We start from the raw sequence: 22,039 nt of genomic DNA, 5'->3' as shown, positions 1-22,039 counted from the left end.
ATAAGTTATCGGACTTGAGAGGTGGACGGTCACTGTCTTTATAAAGACACATGAGAAACAATCTTGTATGTTTCTTGTAGATGAGCGATGAATTGATTCGAGTTTGCTTAAGTCTACACATTGTACACTATTGGCAGAGAAATATGTCAAAACATGATTGATGTATCTCATAACGCTTGCTTATATACAATATGTTCAGTGGCTTTCGCTATATACAATCATTGATCCCTTTTTTTTATGTTCGCCCATTCTCCATACTTTGACTCTCACAACCTCTTCCGTAACCCTCTCCAAGACTTCAAGAAACAAGAGGCACCACAAAAGCAGCAGCCGTATCCGCATCTTCGGCATACGTCAAATGCGGCAACAAGATAATGTCACCACCCTGGCAAATGTTGTCTCCATCATGGCACACAACCAGCGTCTTAGCCGCGTCAAAGTTAGCCACGGGCTTGCCGTAGTAAGGGTCGCCAAAGAGCACCACGGCGCTGATCTTTGACATTGTCGCGGCGTCGAGGTTGCTCGCCGCGTTGTGGACGACCATGCTTCCCTGGGAGTAGCCGCCGAGGACGAGCTTGGTGTTGGGGCAGCTCTGGAGGACAGACTTGATCTGGTTGGCCCTTTTTTAAACATCAAGAGTCAGTATCTGGCTTGGTTGACATTGTAATGGATAAGTACCGTCATGATGGGAGAGACTTACATGTTGATGCCATTCTGAACGGAGCCCGACAGGAAGTCCTGCACGCTCGCAGGATACGGAACTCCCTTGACGCCCAAGGTCCTGCTACCAAGCGCCGTCTGCAGAGAATCAAAGAACCAAGGGCCGACAAGCACGCCGACGTTTCCAGGATCGCAAGTGCCTCGAGCAAACAAGACTGTCACGTCGCCGCAAGGATCGTTTTCCGTCTCCGAGATGCCAAAGAGGGAAGCAGCGGCGTCTTCACCATCGCTAATGAGGTCGCAGGCAGCCGTGATGGTGTCGCCAATGGGCATCACCTTGGCCAACTCAGAGAGGAACTCGTTGATCGAAGGCCAGTCCCTGCGATTGACTGACTGGGGGGCTGGCTTGGGGTATGCAAAGGCATGGCCTGCGAGGAGGGTGGTGAGAATGGCCAAGGACCGCATCTTGTAAGTGGGTTTTTTTGCGAGTGAAGATGCTGAGAGGCTGAAGGGCTGCTTTTGCTCCAAGAGACACCAGAGAATGGCCGAGAGGAAGTAGAACTCGGAGTCAATCCAGACTCTTTATATACTCCTCACCTGTCCTGACCTGACGAATGCTTCCTTTACGCAGCACACGCTTTCCCCACGATATCAACCAGGCCCGCAGCAGACAACAGATCTAGTATTGTCTCCATCCTCAGCCCCTCAAGGCCCAATTGACGAGTCAACGCTCATCCTGCAACACCCTCTCGGGCCACGCTTCCTCCGCATCACAAGAAACAACCTTCCAGATCCGGACTGGAGTGCCGTCTTTTCTCCCCTTTGCGATGCGGCGCCTCGGCGATCCGCCAGTGAGACGGTGCCAATGACGGGGGCCCAGAGGCCAATGCGTGTGACTGACTATGCAGAACGGAGCATTTAATCTGGGGTTGAGGGGGGGAAAGTTCCGCTGTCATATGCTGTTTGTTGGCTCTGGAGCTCTGGGACGATGAAAGTGGCGATGATAGTCAGATTCTGTCTCTGTATCCGCATTGGTTCCTGATTGTATGAACTGACTCGTTGGTATTGAGTCAAATCTTCAAGCTCGAGCACTGACAGTTCTGAAGCGACGACATCTCGACAATCCCCCTTGCCAGCCAGCTTCTAGTTCTGTCCACTTCAAACAAGGGTCATGATCGCCACGCGGCTCGCTATAGTTGATTGGCCGGCGTACAACATTATAGACTCGCACACTCGAATACAAAAGATTTATCGCAGGGCATCGCGACTCAGCTCCCTCTCATCGCCCTCAAATCAAAACGACAAACGAGATTCTCGGCATCACAAGCCAAAGAAAAAAGACCAGAGTGAAGCCAAGGAAGAAGCCGAGAAGGTGTGTGCGCTTAGACGGCATATGCGGTCCGTGAACACCCTCAGGCTTTGAGTGTGTGTGTGTAAGTACAGGCTAGCCGGGGGGAACGTAGAAACATGCCGCGTCAAACTCTCCTCCTCAGCCACGATTCAGCTCATGGAGATATTATGTGATGGAAAAGAGTCTCGAGCCCGAGTCCGGACAGTTGTACGGCGTCATTGTGGCACCTGTCCTGCTGTAGTCTGTAGTTGACGCACAGCTCGCATGAAAAGAGCAACAAAGCCGCTCCTCTTCGCTTCCATCCCGCGCTTCCTTTCTGCTTCCCCCAGCTCGGCTGTCGAATACCCCGCAAACCAACCGCTTTTCCTGTCAAAAACGATGCATTGGCATTATCCGCTTGATGCCCAGATGGGTAACGGGCCGGCAGATCGGCCTCTGGAGAAGTCATGGGACCTCGTGGGGTTTCTTCCGTTTATGCGTCCTTCTGGCTAGGGTTCTTTTGGCGGCTAAAGCAATCGCTTGGGCTTCCTCTTTGTGCTTGCCAGTGCGAACGAGGCATCATTTTCAGCATGTGATTTTCTTTTGTTCTTTCAGTAAAATTCTTTGATCTGTTGAGAGCGAGAGGTGTTTCCTGGTTCATTGTTTACATTTCACAAACGCCTCCGAAATGGCCCAGTGAGGAGATGACTCCGCCTCCAGGCACGATGTTATTGCTATCTTTGAGGATTGCTTTTTCTTGTTTCAGTCAGATAAATTTATACAGTTCCTCTCAAGTTCAACTACTATTTCTTTAAGATTCTGCGGCTGGCAAAGTGACTCTGTTAATGTGAAAATTGTCTCTATGGACGGACTGTTTCTCATGCTGTACGGGACGAAATCACCAACATCACAAGTGCGTGAAATGTCTTCAGTCTATAAATGAGAATAAAGACCTTTGCCTTTATGACTAGAGAAGAAATAAATTCGACAAGAAGGTTCCGCCATCATCCATAATCTACCTGATTTACAGACATCAATGGCACGAGCAAACAAGCTGAACCATGGCGAAAAATCCCAGACGCCGACAGCGTACACATCTTACATATCTGCAGCAGAATAGTAGGGCTTTGACTTCCTACTCATTATCTCTAGTATAGAAAAGGCGCCCTTGATCCCTACTGAGCTAGGAACCCTTGTATTTGCAAGTGCTGCAATCCCTAGCATGCCTACCATCATCGCCAACCTCGGCGGCGGCGAGGATGTCAAAGCAAAAAACCCAGGATACAATCAGAAACATTGCCTTCTTTCGATATCACGCCAAACACAGCAGTGACTGGTTCGTTCCTGTATTCAAAGCGCAAGGCGTTGTAACAGTTGTCTTATCAATTCAAGTCTGTCAGATTATCTACATCGATTGTCCTGGAGATGCGGAAGCTCACTTTCCATTGACTCCTATCCACCATAGCGCGTTGTTCTCTTTCATATAGTCCCTTGATGCTACCTACCTCTGCTGTGGCTCTCTCTCTCTCTCTCTCTTTCTTTCTTTTGTTTTTTTCTTTAAACTTTTTTCGTCTTCTGGTCAGTGTTGTAGATTATACGAAAGTAAGTGATGTACGCCCTTGCTTGGATACGAGACTGCAAGTCGTTGCTCACGCCTCGCTTCAGCAGTCTGCTCTCCCTTGCTTTGGCCTCCTAAACATCAAAACTCACCGACACATGTATGCTGACATCCCTTCTCCCTTCTGGAGACCTCCCAACTTTTGTTAGCCTCCCAGTTCCTGTTGACCACTTGACCACCCAGCTTATGTAGGCCTCCCAAATTGATGCCAGAATGTCTGTCTACTGCCATTACCCGCTACAGGTCCTCTTGACTTTTATCAAACAAGTCCTTTAGAAAAGGCTGGTGAATATCGTGCCTTTCCCCGCTTCATTGATGACTTTCGTAATCACTTGCGCAGCCCTACTGAAGCCAATGCTGTGGCTCGTCAGCTGGCATTGGACAGGTCTGCAAGGGATGAACTCGAGACATTGGTACCTGATGCCTGAGCGCGGCCTCAACAACATTGCACTTCTCCCTCTCAACTATGATACAAGGATGCCATCCACCCCGATTCCCACGAGTCAAACATAAAGCCAGCTTTGACTCGTCAAGGAGCAAAACATCGAGGCATGACAATCGCCTCTGTATGTTTTACGATCTACACACTGCCCCCTCAAGGATGACACAAATCTCTGCATTCGGCGAACTCAGGCCGCGAAAGGCCTCGGACTTGATTCAAGAAATTGAAGCGCTGGCCAATTATGTCGGGCGGTTCGAGTTTGTCCCCAACACATCCGTGATACTCGTCTGCCGGCATGGTGCCATTGAAGGCCTGACAGACAAAATCCATAACAAGAGACAAGAAAAGGCCTTGAGCCGGTGCAAAAGTGAGCTCAATGAAGCCTTCAAAGCTATAGCCGTGCCCCAGTGCTGACACTCCGAAATCTAGATCTCTCCATCAGAGTGACGGACGATATTCGACTCGGCGCAGTCATTTCCGCCGTCGAGAAGACCGAGTCATACGACAACCTCATCATCATCGTCAGCGGATTCGTCGATCAGTTGTACTTCAACGTCGGCTCCAACATCACGGATCTGAGGGTATACCGGTGCGGAACTGAACTCAATCATGAAGGATACCTCTATGTCGATGGCTTCTCAAACTTTCACGGACAGCCCATTCTAAGATGGGAAGCCATGCATCATGAAGCCAAACTCTGGCTTGGGCCGGGCGTTGTACTCAATCTCGGCTCCCACATTGGCCAGTTGGGCAGATTGTCAGACGATTCGTCGTCCATGTCAGACTTTGACCAAGAGAAGATCCGCGCCAACATTGAGAAGATGGAAAACGTGGAGATGGAAGGCAGCTGGTGGGACGCGTTCAAAGCCCCTATTTCTGCCATTGTCAGCATCCTGGCAAGGGCCGCTAAACTTTCTCACGCCGGCTACATCAAGATGACTTCCAGTGGAATGTTTGTGCAGTACAAGTTTGTCGGGTTTGCACTCTTCTCGGCTGCTGCAGCAGTAGCCGTGGACACGATCTCCGCGGGAACCGCATTGCTGGTTGCTCCAGGGGTGGCGGCGTCTATTTACTTTATCCCCTGGGAGTCTGTATTCGGTTGGCTGAACAGGGTTATTTCGTGGCTCAAGACTGGGATCAAGAAGATCTGGGACAAGATCAAGGATTGGCTGGCTACGTGTGCGAGCACGGTCCGAGACGCATTGGGGCTTGATGGGCGCTCACACGGTCCCGTCAAGTTCTCGGCTTGAAGAAGATGGGCTTATTAGGACTACTACAGTATCAAGTTCCCATACGTTGCTAGATAACATCATCAGCAGGACCGATGCCAATGAGGGACATACATGTACTCACCACCTATTCGCCATCTCTGCGTGAATTCATGCTGCACACGTCTCAGAGCTTCAAGGTCCTCATCCGTAAACACTCCTCCTTCACACAATCCCACATCGTATTCAGCCAGTAACTGCCCAGCTCGGCACGTTACGGATAGCCCAATGAGAGAAAGGCCCTCGACACCCTTCTTTGGCACAATGTCGTTCATGGATCTGCATATGTCGACTGCCATTCGGCGAGACGATTCAATGGCGAGTTTATCCGTCGTACTGACAGTTGCCTGTGATCTCGCCAAGTGGAATGCGTTGAGTTCATATAGAAAGCTGGACGCAGGCTAGTTAGTCTTACGCAAATAGCAGGCTTGAAGCAGTCATAACGTACCCGAGCGCGAGTGCAATGCTGTCGCAAAACGCGAGAGAATTGGGTCCCGCGGCTCGTATAAGAGTGTAACAGACATTTCGAAGACGCGCTTCAATCACTGAATACCGCTCTGGATGAGAGTTTGCCGCCTTCTCGTCTATGATGTACTGGCTCGCCTCTCTGACGACTCCTGTAACATAGAACAGCACGTCAAAGTTGGATGATGAGCCACAAATCTTTTCGAAGTCATCAATATCCGTATGAACTTGTGGCCTTGGTGGATTTAGATTTTGTCTTTTTGGTGCTCGCTCAACTGTCGACAGGGTTGGTAAGTCTAGTAGGCTATGATATCCAGGTCTGCTTTAGCTCATCACTCATAGAACGTGTTATAACATAGGACATACCAAGCCATGATGACCACTGCTTTCCGACAAGTAATCGCCATGTCAGCCTCGCTGCCACCATCGTCCCCTGCAACGCAAAGCTTGTTGTGTGAGTTACAGAACGCTCTACAAGCAGTTACAGTCAACTCAGATTCGTGACCAAGGCCATGACCATACTCAAACAGTGAAAGCAAAAGCCCAGCCTGCAACACTTGTATCAAAGGCTTCGCACTTGTCTGCAGGAGCATGAAAGACTGCTTGACAGCTTTGTATAGACCGCTGCGCATGTCATGATCGTGGTGTCGGCATGGCGGTTGACATACGAGGGCCATGGCCAGAAGCAGCACTCCATCAAGACTGGGACAGTGAACAAGGTACAGAGAATCAAGAAAATGTGACAGTTGACTATCGGAAACAACCGGGAACCAACCATGGACAGTCCTAGTGTATGTCTGAACGATGGAAGCGGTAGTCAGTCCGGCCGATCTGATTAGCTTACGGAGAAGAGAAGCGTCTTGCTCGGCATCATCCACGCCGCTGAGCAGCGCAACGGAGATGGTCCCGACTAATTGGTAGCAAGTGTCGAGAGGTACCCCAGGAATACAAGACGCTCTGTCACCCTGGGGCTGTATCAGGGCCTCTTCTTTGTCTTCAGGGGCAACTCCGCCGGCGGGATTGTTGGTGGATATCTGACGGCCATAAACACAATGAGCCTTTCTCCTAAACCGACACCTCAGTAAAGCACAACTCATGATCAGACCATGACGGAGATGAATGGTTACATACGACAGACATCGGTTACAGCTGGGCAGGGCTTTGTCGCAGCGGGTCTTGGATAATCTGCACTGGCGGCAAACTCCAGCTGCTCTTTCAAAGACTGGGAATTGCGGCGGAGCAAGAGCAATGAGATTCGATGTAGAAGCCGATGCTTGCATGGTGCTGGGTCGTTATCAGAATACAGACGACAGGCTTGTAGAACATGGGTAGATTGTTGATTCAAAGACGTAAATGCACGACCTCAGAGATACTTCTATGGTACTGAGGAACTCGTAAGAGCTTCATGAAGGCGGAAGTTGAAGCGGAATTACGAGAGAGAGAGAGAGAGGCTGAACATTCCTAGAATCAGCGGAACCGGGAATTATAAAGCATGGACAGGGTTCGGCCGATGCATTAGCGCCACCGTGCAAGTCCGTTTTGAGAGACCTGACGAGGATGTCGTCCAATCAGGGGCTGTGCCATCCAGGAGGCGTTTGCCTGGTCACGACTCCTTGTCGATTTATCGGGAGAAGAAGACGAGTATCTGAAGGCATGGTAGTATAAAGACAGTTTTTTCTCAAAATCTATAAGAACACAATGTTTCCCGCTCTACGGTTCATCGAATCAATAGTTCTCTTTTATACGCTGTTGACAGCAGAGGAATATTCGAGCTTCGGAACTCTCCATTCAACCTCCCTTACAAGATGTCAACAATAAAGACCGTCGCAGTCCTTGGTGTAAGTCTCTCTCTCTCTCTCCCTCATACACGCAAAATTCCAAGAACTCATCCAGGTTCTGCAGGCCAGCGGAAATGTCGGCAAAGTTGCTGTCCCAGCGTTACTCTCCGCCGGCTTCGTCGTGACCGTCATCGCCCGCCCAGACACCACCTCGACCTACCCCAAAGGCGTCACCATCAAGAAGTCATCCTACGATGACCTGGACACGCTCACACACGTCCTCCAAGGCCAAGACGCTCTTGTCGAGGCCTTCAACCCCGCCGCAGCCGCGCATCAAGGCGTCATCGTCCGCGCCGCTCTGGCCGCCGGCGTCAAGCGCCTCATCACGCCCGACTTCAGCACCGATTCCTTCTCACCCCATGCCGCAGAAGTACAAATCTTCGAACCCAAGCACAAGGCACAGAGGGAACTTGAAAGCCTCACAGCAGCACCTGGCTGCACTCTCACCTGGACGGCCATTGTCCTGGGCGCCTGGTTCGACTGGGGCATCCAGACGGGCTACTTCTGGGTCGACAAGGACAAGCGAACCGTTACGCGCTTCGGCTCGGGCAACCAAAAGGTGTCGGTGAGCCGCGTGGCTTCAGCCGGCGAGGCGATCGTGGCTGTTCTCCAGAGCCCGGACAAGTATCGCAATCGCGTCGCTTACTTTGCAGACTACGCCGTCAGCACGAACGAGCTCATTGCTATGCTTGACGAGATGTCGCCTGTTGGGGAATGGCAGGTTGTCGACGTCCCTCTTGAAGACTACAAGGAGGAGGCGACTGCGCTGTGGGAGCAAGATACGAAGAATGGCGTGACGAACCGGCTCTTTACCAAGGCCTATGCCATGTTGGGGACTGCGGCGCTGTTTGATGAAGAGAATCGCTATGATGGAGATTTCTCTCACAAGCAGGAGCCTGGGTCAGGTCGGCCTCTTGAGGATCTGAAGGAAGATCTCAAGAAGTTGCTGGGTTACGATTGAGCGTCTTGATGTGAGAAGCTATGCAGCTGCACTGCGGACATTGTGATGTAACTCGAGGACCAGAACATGCAAAGTGTTGAATCATGTAAACAGCTTTGAGACCATATCCTGTTACAATATGTATCTATCTATAAGTCACATACTAATGTAGCCCCTTGGTGACAACCACTCCATGTCTACCTGAAGCTTTGTCGTGATTACCTCCCAGAAAGAAAACATGACACACCTTGTAGACGACAACCACATGGCCAATGAAGCCGTACATCATGGCAAAGAAGAAGATGGCATGAGAAAAGCAGTCGTCCGCCAACAACTCATCACCTTTCAGCGTGGAGCTTTCTGATTCGATTTGCGAGGAGCGAGTGTGACACCGATCGTGGTTGATCTTGGGGTTCTAGAAGGGAGTTGCATTTCGAGGCTTGGTCGGGTCAAAACCACCAACTGCTGAAGACTTTTGTCTTGTCGATATCATGTATGAAAACAGATATATGGGAGCAAAGGCTTGCGTTGTAATACGAGCATGGACATAGTGTGCCTTTGATCAACAGTCAGAGATTGAGATGATGAGCAAATCTGAAGACACTCTGCTTTCCTGATTGCGCCCACAAAGAGCAGCAATCGTGAGGTTCTTGTGCTAATCATCGTAGATGGCACAAGGCACGGCGACGAGTCAAAGAAAGAAGTAAAGAGCGTCATTCATCCCTTCAGTCAAGCCATCAAACGGCAAACGTGCAGAGACTGCTCCTCCAAGGTGACCAACCCCTTCGATTCAAAATGCGCCACAATCACGTCTTCAAAGGCAATTAATCGCCCAGACAGCATCAAAGCTCAACGTTCAATGCACCGACGAACCATGACTCGCCCTACACTGATTCACCATAAGCCAGTCTCCTCCAGCAACAAGACCCTACGCATCACACACACACACACACACTATCAAGCACACAAAAGCTCATCAGAAGTAAATGTAGATCTCAGAATGAAACGGCACCGGTACGGAGGACAACCAAATGCCGAGATTAACGAAGGATCAAATATTCCTCTCCAAACGTCCTCAAGCCCAAAAACGAGCCATGCCGTGATTCGATGCCCACAAAATTCGAGACACCGCGCGGCGGACATTCGTGACTATCTGGAGAAGAAAAAAAAGAGAAGGGAAAAAGCAGAAGCGCAAAATTTCCACCAAGACATAGCTCATCCCAAAAGATGAGTCAGCAGCATATCGGAGAAGCACGTGATGACAGGAACGGAAGGGAAAGTGGCTCACACGTGATCTGGGGATGATGAATTGGAGCTCCCTGATTGGCCCCGCTAAACCGAGGAACCGAACGCAACTTCCGTTCCGAAGCTCGTCGACAACGGGAACTCCGTTCTGAAAGAAGCCGAGAGACCAAACAAGACGAGAGCTTCTCTTTTTTGCGCCTGGGGCGAGAAGAACAACACCCAAGTCAAAGCAGCTGCGTCTTGCCCAGATTTTCTCACTCCTCCTCTGGAAACACATCGCCGCCATGAACGCCCACCGACTCGGCCTCGCTGCCGTGCGCAGTACGTCATGATTTTTCTCCCTCTGGTCTCGTCTCGTCTGTGCCTTCACATGCAACTCGCGAATAGCCTCACATCCAACGACTCCCCCCAACGACACTCCCCAAAGCAGAGACTAAAGGAATCGCCATATATCGGAAACGAACAGTCTGCTAACTATTGTATCAAACAGGCGCATCCGCATCCACCCCCTTCTTCAGCCAGACCCTCCCCCGATCCCTCCTCGCCGCCACCCTCTCAACCAGCTTCTCCTCCTCCTCCCTCTCAACGCCCTCCCTCAAGCGCCCCATCACAACGCAGAAGCTCTCCCCCGAGGAGGGCCAGCAGGTCCTCGCCAGCCAGCGCCTCAACCGCCCCGTCTCCCCCCATCTCGGCATCTACAAGATGGAGCAGACCTGGTTCGGCGCCTCGGCCTGGACCCGCATCACCGGCTGCACCCTCTCCGGCGCCGCCTACGTCTACTTCACCGCCTACCTCGTCTCGCCCCTGCTGGGCTTCCACGTCGAGAGCGCCGCGCTGGCCTCGGGCTTCGCCGCCCTGCCCTTTGTCCTCCAGGGCGCCGTCAAGTTTGCCCTGGCCTTCCCTTTTACTTTCCACTTCATCAACGGCATCAAGCATCTGGTCTACGACCTGGGCGTTGGCTTCGCCAAGAAGGACATCATTCTGGGAGAGAAGCTGCTGTGGATCTCGAGCCTCATCGGCGGTGGCTACCTGGCTTTTGGCTTGTAAACAGGAGAACCGATGGAGGGCTTGGAGGAAAGAGGGGGGATAAAGGGAGACATGGGACATGGTGGGTGTCTGTGAACTGAATGGTCATCAGTCGGCTGTTTATTAATCGTCCAGAAAATAAAACATGCTATTAAAATCTATACAACCAATCTGAAACCATGTGTCAATATCATGGGTTGACCTTTTTTGCTCCCCTGGATATCAGCCAAGCCCAAAACGCCATACGCCCTTTCATGCTGCTGTAGTACCTGTACCCCATGGCTTACCAGCTCGTTACTCCAAAAACCGGGCATCGAGGATCGTCTTGATGAGATAATGATTGCGAGAAGAGGCAATCTTCTGGCCAATAATGGGGCCAATGAAGTCGTTGAGATCGGAGAGCTCCGAGGCAGAAATGTTACCGTTGACTCCGTTCATCTGCGTGTCAGGGCCTTCCGCAGTGTCCTTCCTCTGCGCGAGAGAGGCGACGGCCTGTACGATTCCCTGCACGAGCATCTCATATTCGATGGAGCCCTGTGATTTTTCTTTGAGGGGCTGGAGGATCCCAGAGTCGAAGCTCTTGAGATTGCGCAGAACCAGGACCCGGATCGCCTCCATTCCTCCCGCCTCCAGCAGGCCGTGGATCGCACCATAGAGCACGGCAGGGGGCTTCGTGGGGTCCAAGAAGTACTTGAGACAGGTCCGCGTGAGTTTTGGCCGCAGCAACGAGTTGGAGGCCGAGTATTTGCGAGCAATGCGGCCGAGCAGCGACGCCGCTAGTTGTCGAAGATCGTACTGCTCCTTGAGGGCATCTTGCCCCTCGTCCGTGCCCAGTTTCCTCGCCATGAGACACGTAAGAACAGGTGCTGAGAGCGAGCTGGCATACGGGTCCAGGAACAAGCTCTTGTTCTCAATCAGCGCATTCGTCAGCTCCATCATCTGCTTCAGGGTGAATGTGTCGTCAAGCTGATGTGTGACTCTGTCCATGATGAAGTTGATAAAGTACGGAACCAGCTGATGCAGACCCGGGTCGTCTCGGACAGACCCGAGCGCAGCCTGACGCAGTCGTACAACCTCCTCGTCGGGGTTGTCATCGAGTATAGCAGCCTGAATCTTGTCGAAGTAGAGGATGAGCTCCTTGCTCACAATGTGCTTAACAGCGGGCTGACCCGCGCCGGTATCATTGCCAGCCAAGGCCGACAGCGCGGGATTAGCGCCTGGGCCCTTGGGTAGCAGGTCTTGCGGTCGAAGCTCGGCCGAGGTCGGGTTTTGCGGAATCGAAGGTTGGACGCCCTCAATGGCGAGCCAGTGTGCTACGATGGGCGTCAGCTTTGGCTGCGTACCACACCCCCATAGTGCATGAGCAAATAGGCAAGGGGGCAAGCTGGGGAGCTTACCGGTAAAGTTCATGTCGCGCGGCACTTTGGGCAGCGGCGCATTGATGAGTTTCTCGAAATCCACCTCCTCGTCCTCAATGTAGAACAGCGGCTGTCCCGGGCCCAAGCTTGCCTCGCCGTAGCGCAGCGGCCGCGTGGAGTCGTAGCCATACAGAGGCTCGGCGTCGAGGACCTTGAGGGCCAGCGACACGTCGTTGACCGTCATGGTCGTGCGGCGGGCGGCGCGCATGAGGCGGAGGGCCTCGATGATGACCTGGCCGATGCGATACTCGACGTCCTGGGTGAGGGCCTTGAGGGCCTCGTCGCTCATGGACCCGATGCCCACCGACTCGGCGACGTCTTTGACATTTTCCGTGTTCCAGAGCAGCTTGGGCGTTTCGTTCGCCATGGCGGCGGTGGTTAGGCGGCAGTGCAAAGCTGCTGCTGCTGCGATTTATCTTGTTGTGGTGAAACTGCAGATTCGCTGGTGTTTCGGGGGGGAAATTCGCGTTGGATGGTGATGAGGCTGAGGATTGCAGGTGGGAAGGTTGCAAGTCTGCAAGTTAATTGTGGGGGAGAGAGAAGGCTGGAAGTCCAATATTGGCCTGGCGGATTGAACCCGAGGCCCCACTCGCTAAAGCAGTTAGTGCAGAAGTGTTACAGCGCATCTTCCAGCGGCTCTAGTGGGGAGCCGGTGCTGTAGCTGTAGCTGTAGGTACTACATAGGTAGGTAGCTTCACAGTTGTTGCATTGAGCCCCCGTTTGACATCAATCAAATGGCAGCACAGCTCTCACTTCAATATGACCTGAGCTCAATAGGAATGTATTCACGAACATTCAACTGCCAGGCATCAAGGGGAATCAATTATTGTTATTTTCTCATCTTATAACAATCCAAAAATGCCTTATCCCTAAGCCGCAATCGCCTTGGCAATCGCCTCGCCCAGCTCCGTAGCCGACGCCGGGTTCTGCCCCGTAATCAGCGTCCCATCAACAACCACCTTGTTCCCAAAAGCATCCGTCTGCACAAAGTTGGCCCCGACAGCCTTGACGCGGTCCTCGAGCAGGAACGGCATCGCGCTCGTCAGCTGCACGGCCTCCTCCTCGGCGTTGGTGAAGCCCGTCACCTCCTTGCCCTTGAGCAGCGGCTCGCCGTTGCCCTGCTTGGCGTTGACCAGCGCGATGGTGCCGTGGCACACGGCGGCGACGACCTTGCCGGCGCTGTAAAACTCCTCAATCAGCTTGATGGAGTCGGCGTCGTCGACGAGGTCGAACATGGGGCCGTGGCCGCCCGGGTAGAAGAGCGCGTCAAAGTCGCCCGAGCGGCCGATGAACTGCTTCAGCGGCAGCGTGTTTTCCCATAGGCTCTTTTGGTTCTCGAGGAAGCTGACGGAGACGGGGTCCTGCTTGAAGAGCTCGACCGAGGACGGGTCCAGCGGCGCGGCGCCGCCTTTGGGGGAGACGACGGTGAATTCGACGTTTTTGTCCGAGAGGACCTTCCAGGGGTGGGCGAACTCAGGCTGTGTTGTTGATGTTAGAGCTTGTTGCTGTGTTGGAGGATGAGATTGGGACTGTGTGTTCGTGAGGTGCAGCTTACCAGGTACCAGCCAGAGGGCTTGTTGATCTTGTCAATCTTGTCGTGGGAGGTGAGAACGACGAGGACCTTCTTGGGAGCCATTGTGGATTGATGTCAGTTGTTTAGATGGGAAATGGTTGTGTGTAAGTTGAGTTGCAGTTGTGTTGTGTTGTCGGCGTGTGAGTGGTGGCTTCGTTGTGTCGTGTATAGTAATTGCTTGTTTAGCTTGCGTCTATTCTTCCTTCGTTTCTACATCAGCAATCCAAAGTCTTTATATATATGTCCTCGATCTTCAACAGCTTCCATACCAATTCTCCGAGCTTCTTCTCTCTCGGCCTGTCTTCTATCCGAGCTTTGACGCCATAATTGGGTCTCTCACCCCGCAAGCGGCAAACTCCAGCGTTTTGTCCGCCCCAAATTCCAACACACACAAAAGTCCATACATAAGGTAAGTAGGTAATAGCTCGGTAACCAAGGTAAGGTAGTACTACTCGGTAACTATCCTTACGTCAAACACCCAACACATGCGTCACAGCTTCGTCGACGGAACATGTTCCGCAACTTGTTGGATTATGTAATAATAGCTCAACCTTGTCCCCATGTCCATATACACCCCACAAGCATCTTGAACGTTAAATAAGTATAAGCCCCACACAGGTCCATTTAATTTACTATTTTTACAAGAGTATAGGTACTTAAAATAACTAGCGTTTACTATAAGAAAAGATATATCTAGACTCTTTAATAATCTATAGCCTAACTATTATAGTTAATATACTATTGCAGCTATACTAGCATCCCTATAGCTAGGTTAATAAGTAATAACTATAGCACTGCATTTTAGGCAGCCTATATAGCGGCCTAAAGCTATATAAGCATAAGGGTATTTATATTATAATTTTAATTAATCTAGGTCTTTATTTATAACTAAATATTCTTTATAAGGTTAAGGTCTAGGCTATAGGCTGCTTATATAATAGTCTTAATTTTATAAGCTTTAAGCTACTTTTAAGTTAATTTAGCTATATATACTAAAGCATTATTATATATAAAAGCTATACCTAGTAGCATTTATTAAAGAAAGGACTTAATTAATAGTAATACTATTTTTTAATACTAGTTAGCTAATATTTCTTAGCCTTTTTTTTAAAAGTAGGATAAGCCTTTATATAGGCTATAGATTAACCTTTAAAATATCTAGCCCTAGCTATAATAATAAAGGAGGTTAAAGATAGCTTTATTTTTAATTTTAGAAACTATAACTTACTTAATACTAATTATACTATTTAGCGCCTAGGTTTTATTAAAAAAGTAGATTAAGATATATAGCTAGTCTTTTAAGTTAGGTTATAGCTTTAAGAGCTAGTAGTATATTTAAATATAAGCAGCCTAAATTTATAAGCTTAAGAGAACTTTCTTTTTTCTTTTTTTTTAAGTATAGCTAAGTTCTTAAAGCCTTATAGTAATAGCTCTTATACCTATAAGCTTAAAGCCTAGAATAAAAAAGCATAAGTCTTACTATATAATTATATAGTATATAAGGTCTTCCTTTATAAAGGCATTAAGGCTATAAAGCTAGTCCTTAAACAGCTTGCCTTTACTGCAGGGCCTTTTTTATAGTATTATAAGGCTATCTTTAGCAAGCTGCACTTAATAAGGTATTATATTTAGCAGCTTAGTAATTTTTATAATTATATAAGTTATATAGTCTTATAAGGTCTATATAATAATCTTATTATTATAGTTAAGCAGCATAGCCTATTTAGCCTTATTTATAGTTATTAGCTATAGTAGCTGCCTTAGGCTTTAACTATAATAGCAGCCTTAATTATAATCTTAATAAAGGCTTTAACTTTAGCCTTAATTATAGTTATAATAAGGGTCTTAAAGACTTTAGCTTAAAAGGCTTTAGTTAGAAGGCCTTAAATATAAAGTTTATAAAGGTTTATACTAAGAGCTAATAAGTAAATAATACTAAGTTATTAGACTAATACTAATACTAAAAGATATAAGGCTTTAAAAATTATATCTTTATTAAATTAGGCTAGAAGATAAAGCTTTAACCTTTTAGGCTAGTAGTATAGTTAAACCTAGTGTAAGGCTTTATAGCTGCTAATAGCAGTTAGGATCCTTATAGACTTTAAGAGATGCTATTATAATAGCTTTTAACTAGTGTAAAATAACCTTAACTTACTACCTTTTACCTTACTAGTAGTCTTTATACTTATTATCTACTATAATGTTTTTATTATTATAGTAAAAAATAATAACTTTAGGTTTCTTTATATAGAAAATTATATATAAAGGTATAAGGCCTTGCAGCTAATTAAAAATCAGGCCTATGACGACTTGGTGGCGATTTTATGGCAAAAGTACTTATTTAACGTTTAAGATGCTTGTGGGGTGTACTAGGTATGCAAATCTTGCTGCGACCCCCTGGCAGAAGAAAGACTTGAACCAGAAGTGTGGGAGGGTGGAGGAGCTGAGTTAGCCAGCCTGTTTCTTGCAGAAAAGCGGATGATGCCGCAGGGTAACAAAAGAACCTACGCAGTCGAGGTCCTGCTGTAGACGGGATGTCCCGCCATCGAGTTTCTGCTGGGCTGGAATAACTTACCCTGTAAAGGACCTAAGATCTTTTTATCTCCGCCATGGACTTAAGATCTACCTACTTCTAAAGATGATGCTTTGACACGGATAGATGTGAGATTGCTTGCTCCGTCCCATTATTGTTTGTAAGCTGTTTCATTCGTGATGTCTCGTGAGATGGATTGGTGAGCAACATCGGTAGTCATGTCCGGGAGTTGGGGAGGTTGTAGCAGGACATGGTCTCCCTCAGCATCATGATGTGTGAAGCTGTATTTCTTGTGTATTAATGACCGCTGAGGCAAGACTTCTATGCAAGACGATCGATGATCTTAATGGTTACCTAGCGAGTAACATTTGTCATGGACGTGAAGACGGCAAATGAGGTGCCTTACCACCCACCACTTACACAGTCTCTCCTTGCCATGATTCCACATGACATGCAACCATCTCGACATCTCTCACGATACCATCTCATAGGCTCGGGATATAGAGCGTCATCGCCGCATTGTCATGCTTTCGACCATGATTAGGAGCTGTATCTATGATCCCTTGGAGCCTAGAATCACCACCTCCAAGACGCATATAACCCAATAGATACGTTGTGTCTCAAGGCACACGACAATAGACGTCCGTGAAGGAAAAAAAAGTTCAATTGCTATCTTGCTGGCAATGCATCCCGCATCCCATATTCTCACAACATACAACAAACATACACTCATCTTTTTGGCTTCGAGATCCTCCGTAACGACTAGGTACATCAATAAGAAAAGAAGACGAGAAATGAAACAAATCGGTCCTTGATGGAGGCTCTCAATTGTCAGAAGACTTGGTAACCATGATAGAAACAAGATACAGACAAAAAAAGAGATCAAACAAACGCTCAGAAGAAACATACAAAGAGTAAGAGAAAAAAAGGAGCAGAAAGAAAAGAGGAAAACGCTTGGGCTACTGCCCAACGACCTAGTAGATTAGATGGTCCCCATCGAAACAGACCCGATACTCGAAATGATAAAGGAAAAGAGCCGTATAGGCAAAGGACTCTGTGTTTGCGATCATGGAAACAAAAGACAAAGAAAAAAAGAACAGCGAGCATCTTCCGTTGTGGTAAGCATTCCAGCCTTTGCTTGCAAAAAAAAAAAAAAAAAAAAAAAAGTCGTCGTCCCAAAAATGGTCCCATCACGCCCTTACCCGAGACCAGATCAAGTCCTGTTGTCGCCCTGTCTCGTCCTTTGCAGTCTCCTTTTGCAGTCCCTGGTCGTCTCCGCGCCCCCGGGGCCGTCTTGCCGGCTGTTGTTGATAGATATTCTTGGGATTCTCCCTGCCTCATCCACTACCTCGCATGCGTCCAGTGGGCTTCCATCATATGGCCTTGCTGTGCTCTCCTTTTCATCTGCTCTGGTGTCGAACTAAGCCGTCTTCACGTCGCTGCCAAACTCGGTTCGCTGCCTCGACGAAGCCGCCTCCTGCTCCTCATCCCTGTCCTCGGTCCGCCTCTTGCCCATCCTCTCACACCACTGCTCGGCGCTCACAATCGTGCCGTCCAAGACACCCGTGACCTGCGTCACCATGTCGAGGCCCTCCTTGGCCAGCACCAGCACCTTTTGCGCGCCGTCACGCAGCGCCGAGTCGCCGTCCCTGTTGGCATTCTCCGACTGCCTATCAGACATGGTCGCCAGGCGGAAGCGCTGAGGCAGGCTGGTCAGGTGGCGGCGAACAAGCACCCGCGCGTTCTCGGGGAGCGCGCCGCCGGCGTACTTGGACACGTTGTTGATGACGTCCTGAAGCGTCTTGACAATGTCGCCCTTGAGGCTGTTGATGCGCGCGGCGATCTCGCTCCGTGACGGGTTGGGCTTCTGCTCCTTGTCCGCGCCATCCACATCCATGGCTTCGGCCACGCTTGGGTTCTCGGTGGACGGCCCTCCTTCAGACTGTTCCTTCCTCTCTGCCTTTTCATACTCCTCCAATGCGTGCTTCAAGTTGAGAATGGCCCGGTCGATGTGATCGTTGGTCCATCGAAGCCAGCGCAAGCAGTACTTGAGACTGCGGAGGCTCTCGGCGCTCATGGCAACGCTCAACCCAGACGTGGACATCATCAGGCGGGTCTGCCACGGCTGGCTGCTGTTCGGGGGTCTGTGACTTGCGGGCGCGGTTTCCGAGTAGGCGGGAGACCGCTAGTCATCGTAGGCCGGCAGCGTGTCCACCGTGCTGGCGGTCGACAGGCGGCGAGGCGTCTTTGATGCGGCCGAGGACAAGTCGTCGAGGCCGTTGATGACAGGCGACCCATTGACATCGCCGTTGGCGGCGCTGCTGCTGCTGCTGCCCTCGCCCGTCCTCCGCCTCTTGTTGGAGCCGTTGGAGTCGGGATCCGAGGTGGGTGCTGGATGGCGACGGCCCGCGCCTAGGAACCATCGAACACCGCCCTCGACGCCCGTGACCCTACCCACGGAGTTGACGGTGTTGGCGATGGGGGTCAAGTAGCCCTCGACATACTCGGCGCCAGTCTTGAATCGCGGGGAGAAGTTCTTTGCGCCGCCGTAGGCCGAACTGGCGCCGCCAATGGTGGAGGCGACGAGGGGATGGGCGGTTGTGAGGAGAGACAGGAGCGGCTCGGGTTTGGGCGACTTTGGCTTCGTCTGCTGCAGCTGGAAGGGCGCAATGGGCGGGCTCATGGGCGGCAGCGAGGAGGTGTCGGGCGGCGATGATACAAAGTCTGTGCAGGCAGAGGGTCGTCAGTAATCTATCTACAATCTGGATAACGAGACAGTTTGAGCAATGCGCTGTGGTGTCGTCACTCACCGGCGCGCAGGTCGCCCAGCGCCTCAGCTGCAAGCCGCACGTCTGGATCGTCGAGCGTGAGGCTGCTGGGCGTCGGCGTCCCGTCGTAGATGCGATCTGGCGATGGCGATGCCGCACTGGCAACGCTTGCAGAGCCGTCCATGTCCATGGCTGTCGCCGGGCTGTCGGGGGCGTGGAAGGGCGGCGGCGGCGGTTGTCGATACGAGTTGTTGAGCGGCCCATTGAAGGGCGACGGCCAATGGTTCGAGTGCAGCGGCGGGGGGCTGTGGATGCTGGGGAGGCCGTGAAGATGCTGCGGGTTGTGAGGATGCTGCGAGTGGCGGTGCTGGTCGTCGCCGCCGCGCATGGCGACGTCGCCGGTGATGCTGCTCAGCGACGGCAAGACGGTGCTGTCGCCGTCATGGTGCACCAGCGGGGGGAGCCGGTCGGTGTCGGACGGGCTGGGGATCTGGCGATGGTTTTGCATGGACGAGGCGGCGGCGGTGGACGAGGGCGAGCAGGAGGAGGAGGAGGAGAAGGAGGAGGCGAGGCGCTGCTGCGAGGGATTGGGGGGACTGGGGAGGAGCGTCGAGGGTGATGATGCTGATGAAGATGCTGCTGCTGATGATGATGATGCTGGTGATGCTGCTGATAATGCCGATGATGCTGCTGATGACGGCGCATTCAGTGGCCGCAGACCAGCGCCGCTCGATGCTGCAACGGGGGCGATGGAGGGAGTCGAAGCAATCGAGGGAATCGACGTGATTGCGCTGATGGGCGGCAGGCGAGTGCGAGGTCGTGGCGGCAGCGGTGGTGCAAGTGCTGCTGGTCCGAGGGGGGCCGAAGGCGATTGACGGTTGGCGAGCGTCTGGCGATGCATGGCATGTGATTGCATGTGCGGCCCATCAATCCAAGCAAGTACACACGCAGCTGCGCATACAGTGCAAGGGAATATGCACGTAGTATGTATTCGTATGGGGAGCGGCGCAATTTGGGGCGGCAAAAGGGAAAACGGCTGATGGCTACAGTAGTACTACTGTACTGTACGCACACATACGCACGCAGGGGTCAAGATCAATGGCGGGAATAAACGCCGGAGGCAATGTTGTGGCTGGGTTTCGGTGCGGGTAGCGGTTGGAGAAGAGAGGAGAGAAGAAGGGAGAGAGAAAGAGAGAGAGAGAGAGAGATGCTGATGATGGTGGGAACGAGGATAGCTTCAAAAAGGCTCTGCTATTGCAGCGTAGGTAGGTATGTAATATCCGTGACTGCTTCTGTTGGGCTCTCACTGCAGGTAGGATAGACGTAGACGTACAGTACCTAAACGCAGACACGGACACAGCAGAGTGGTGGTCTGGGCACGTGGATGGTTTTTTTTTGGAGGTTGGATGATGGATGAATGAATGAATGAATGAATGAATGAATGGATGGATGGATGAATGAGGATGATGACAATAAAAGGGCGATAAGGCGACGCAACGGCAGTTTCGCGAGCCAGAAACCCGCCGACAAGAGTCGGATGACAGAGGGATATTTTATCAGATTGTAGATGCCTGGTCAGGGACTGCCTGAGATAGACACATATCTTACACCTACGATAACAATCAATGAGGCAGATTGATACACGACAACCAAGAGGGCAAACAAGACAAGGGCTCAATCGAGGAAAATAGCGAAAACCCAGGGCAGAGGCGGACACATCCACTTGCGCCGAGTCAGTTTGAACAAAGCATCGTCGTAGCTGGATGTACTTGTACCTCAAGACATGACGCCTTGAAATCATCCTTCCCCCACCCAAGTCTCTCTGTTACTACCTACATTCAAGTCCCTGCAATATCAATTCGTGTTGCTTCGGCGCAGCTTCCATTTGCCTCTGATCGATCACTTACGATCAGTAGTAGTACGAATGATCGCCATTCGTAAACAGACTTTCTTCACCCGCTAGACGATCGGTTTGTTGGGATCCCTAAACCAGGACTATTTATTCCGCTACTTACCCCCTCTGTAATAGAGCTACTGTGTCTAATGTTTTTCAGCTAGTACTGCTAGCAGACTTCCTAATATAGAAGGTATAGCGCTCTATATATAAATTTATATAGTATGCAAGGTACCTTATACCTAGGGCTGTATTCCTGCAGTAGGAAAAAAAAAATAATATATACTAATAAAAAAAACGCTATAATACTATAATAACATAACTGTAACTAAAGCCATAATATTATAATAACTACCTAACTTTTAATCTGCAATATCTTTATAACTACTGCACTAACTTAAACTATTTTAAAGCTATAAGGAAGTATTTAAATCTTTTTAAAGCTATATAAGAGATAAAGGCTTTACTGTTATTTATTTACGCAGAGTAAATTATTATTATAGCAAGCCCTGTTAATATAATCTTGCCTATACTTGCTTAAGCATATATGCCTTTAAAGGGCATGGCTTAAAGCTAACTAGTATATATAAGACTGGATGCCCTTTTTAAGTTAAATTAATTTAAAAAGTTAAACTTAATTACCTTTAGGCGCTAAAGATTATTTACAGCACTTATAATTATAATCTTAAGCTAGCTATTTCCTTTTTTAAGTATTATAGCCTTACTTTTAAGCATCTTGCTAGTATTATAATAACTAATAAAATAGGATTAATAGTAAGAGTAACTTAATATGCGCTAATAGCCTAGGAGCTTAAGCTTTTTATTATAATATATAATATTTAAAACCTATTATTATAAGAGTTATGCTATTAACTTAGTAAATACACTGCTACCTAGGCATTTATTAAAGATTTAAAAGAATATAATTTTTATTATAAAGATAAATATAACTTTTAGGAATTATTAAAGTGCCTTTTTATTATTATTAATTGCGATTTTAAGATATAAAAGGCATTACTAA

At 49.7% G+C, this 22,039-nt stretch overlaps 8 protein-coding genes across 8 annotated transcripts; 3 read left to right on the top strand and 5 right to left on the bottom strand.

The window, feature by feature from the left end:
• Positions 1 to 298: 298 nt before the first annotated feature.
• On the bottom strand, positions 299 to 993 carry TRIREDRAFT_60489 (carbohydrate esterase family 5; the record flags this gene model as incomplete). The annotated part of the gene is made up of 2 exons (XM_006964471.1): positions 299 to 620; positions 701 to 993. The coding sequence occupies 2 exons, from the start codon at positions 991 to 993 to the stop codon at positions 299 to 301; spliced, it is 615 nt and encodes a 204-aa protein (XP_006964533.1).
• A 3,192-nt stretch (positions 994 to 4,185) lies between these two features.
• Positions 4,186 to 5,300, top strand: TRIREDRAFT_121415 (uncharacterized protein; the record flags this gene model as incomplete). The annotated part of the gene is made up of 2 exons (XM_006964653.1): positions 4,186 to 4,417; positions 4,480 to 5,300. The coding sequence occupies exons 1-2, from the start codon at positions 4,210 to 4,212 to the stop codon at positions 5,298 to 5,300; spliced, it is 1,029 nt and encodes a 342-aa protein (XP_006964715.1). The 5' UTR covers positions 4,186 to 4,209.
• A 429-nt stretch (positions 5,301 to 5,729) lies between these two features.
• Positions 5,730 to 7,063, bottom strand: TRIREDRAFT_106476 (uncharacterized protein; the record flags this gene model as incomplete). Its single annotated transcript, XM_006964470.1, has 3 exons — positions 5,730 to 6,087; positions 6,150 to 6,848; positions 6,915 to 7,063. 3 exons carry the CDS (start codon positions 7,061 to 7,063, stop codon positions 5,730 to 5,732), a joined length of 1,206 nt encoding a protein of 401 aa, XP_006964532.1.
• A 525-nt stretch (positions 7,064 to 7,588) lies between these two features.
• TRIREDRAFT_106475 (uncharacterized protein) lies at positions 7,589 to 8,582 on the top strand (the record flags this gene model as incomplete). The annotated part of the gene is made up of 2 exons (XM_006964652.1): positions 7,589 to 7,621; positions 7,686 to 8,582. The coding sequence occupies 2 exons, from the start codon at positions 7,589 to 7,591 to the stop codon at positions 8,580 to 8,582; spliced, it is 930 nt and encodes a 309-aa protein (XP_006964714.1).
• A 1,824-nt stretch (positions 8,583 to 10,406) lies between these two features.
• On the top strand, positions 10,407 to 10,853 carry TRIREDRAFT_60089 (uncharacterized protein; the record flags this gene model as incomplete). The annotated part of the gene is made up of 1 exon (XM_006964651.1): positions 10,407 to 10,853. A coding segment is annotated over one exon (447 nt), but the record flags the coding sequence as incomplete, so codon positions are not given.
• A 273-nt stretch (positions 10,854 to 11,126) lies between these two features.
• On the bottom strand, positions 11,127 to 12,617 carry TRIREDRAFT_106473 (uncharacterized protein; the record flags this gene model as incomplete). Its single annotated transcript, XM_006964469.1, has 2 exons — positions 11,127 to 12,145; positions 12,230 to 12,617. The coding sequence occupies 2 exons, from the start codon at positions 12,615 to 12,617 to the stop codon at positions 11,127 to 11,129; spliced, it is 1,407 nt and encodes a 468-aa protein (XP_006964531.1).
• Positions 12,618 to 13,119: 502 nt separating this feature from the next.
• TRIREDRAFT_59940 (uncharacterized protein) lies at positions 13,120 to 13,886 on the bottom strand (the record flags this gene model as incomplete). Its single annotated transcript, XM_006964468.1, has 2 exons — positions 13,120 to 13,728; positions 13,806 to 13,886. The coding sequence occupies 2 exons, from the start codon at positions 13,884 to 13,886 to the stop codon at positions 13,120 to 13,122; spliced, it is 690 nt and encodes a 229-aa protein (XP_006964530.1).
• Positions 13,887 to 17,776: 3,890 nt separating this feature from the next.
• Positions 17,777 to 21,753, bottom strand: TRIREDRAFT_106471 (uncharacterized protein; the record flags this gene model as incomplete). Its single annotated transcript, XM_006964467.1, has 10 exons — positions 17,777 to 18,541; positions 18,572 to 19,080; positions 19,167 to 20,075; positions 20,203 to 20,430; positions 20,961 to 21,026; positions 21,072 to 21,108; positions 21,140 to 21,164; positions 21,254 to 21,266; positions 21,661 to 21,669; positions 21,744 to 21,753. 10 exons carry the CDS (start codon positions 21,751 to 21,753, stop codon positions 17,777 to 17,779), a joined length of 2,571 nt encoding a protein of 856 aa, XP_006964529.1.
• Between the last annotated feature and the right edge of the window lie 286 nt (positions 21,754 to 22,039).

The sequence above is a fragment of the Trichoderma reesei genome (genome assembly GCF_000167675.1).
Source record: "Trichoderma reesei QM6a unplaced genomic scaffold TRIREscaffold_7, whole genome shotgun sequence".
Classification (NCBI taxonomy): Eukaryota; Fungi; Ascomycota; class Sordariomycetes; order Hypocreales; family Hypocreaceae; genus Trichoderma; species Trichoderma reesei.
The sequence above is the reverse complement of the archived record's forward strand: the minus strand, read 5'-3'. Positions and strand labels throughout refer to the sequence as shown.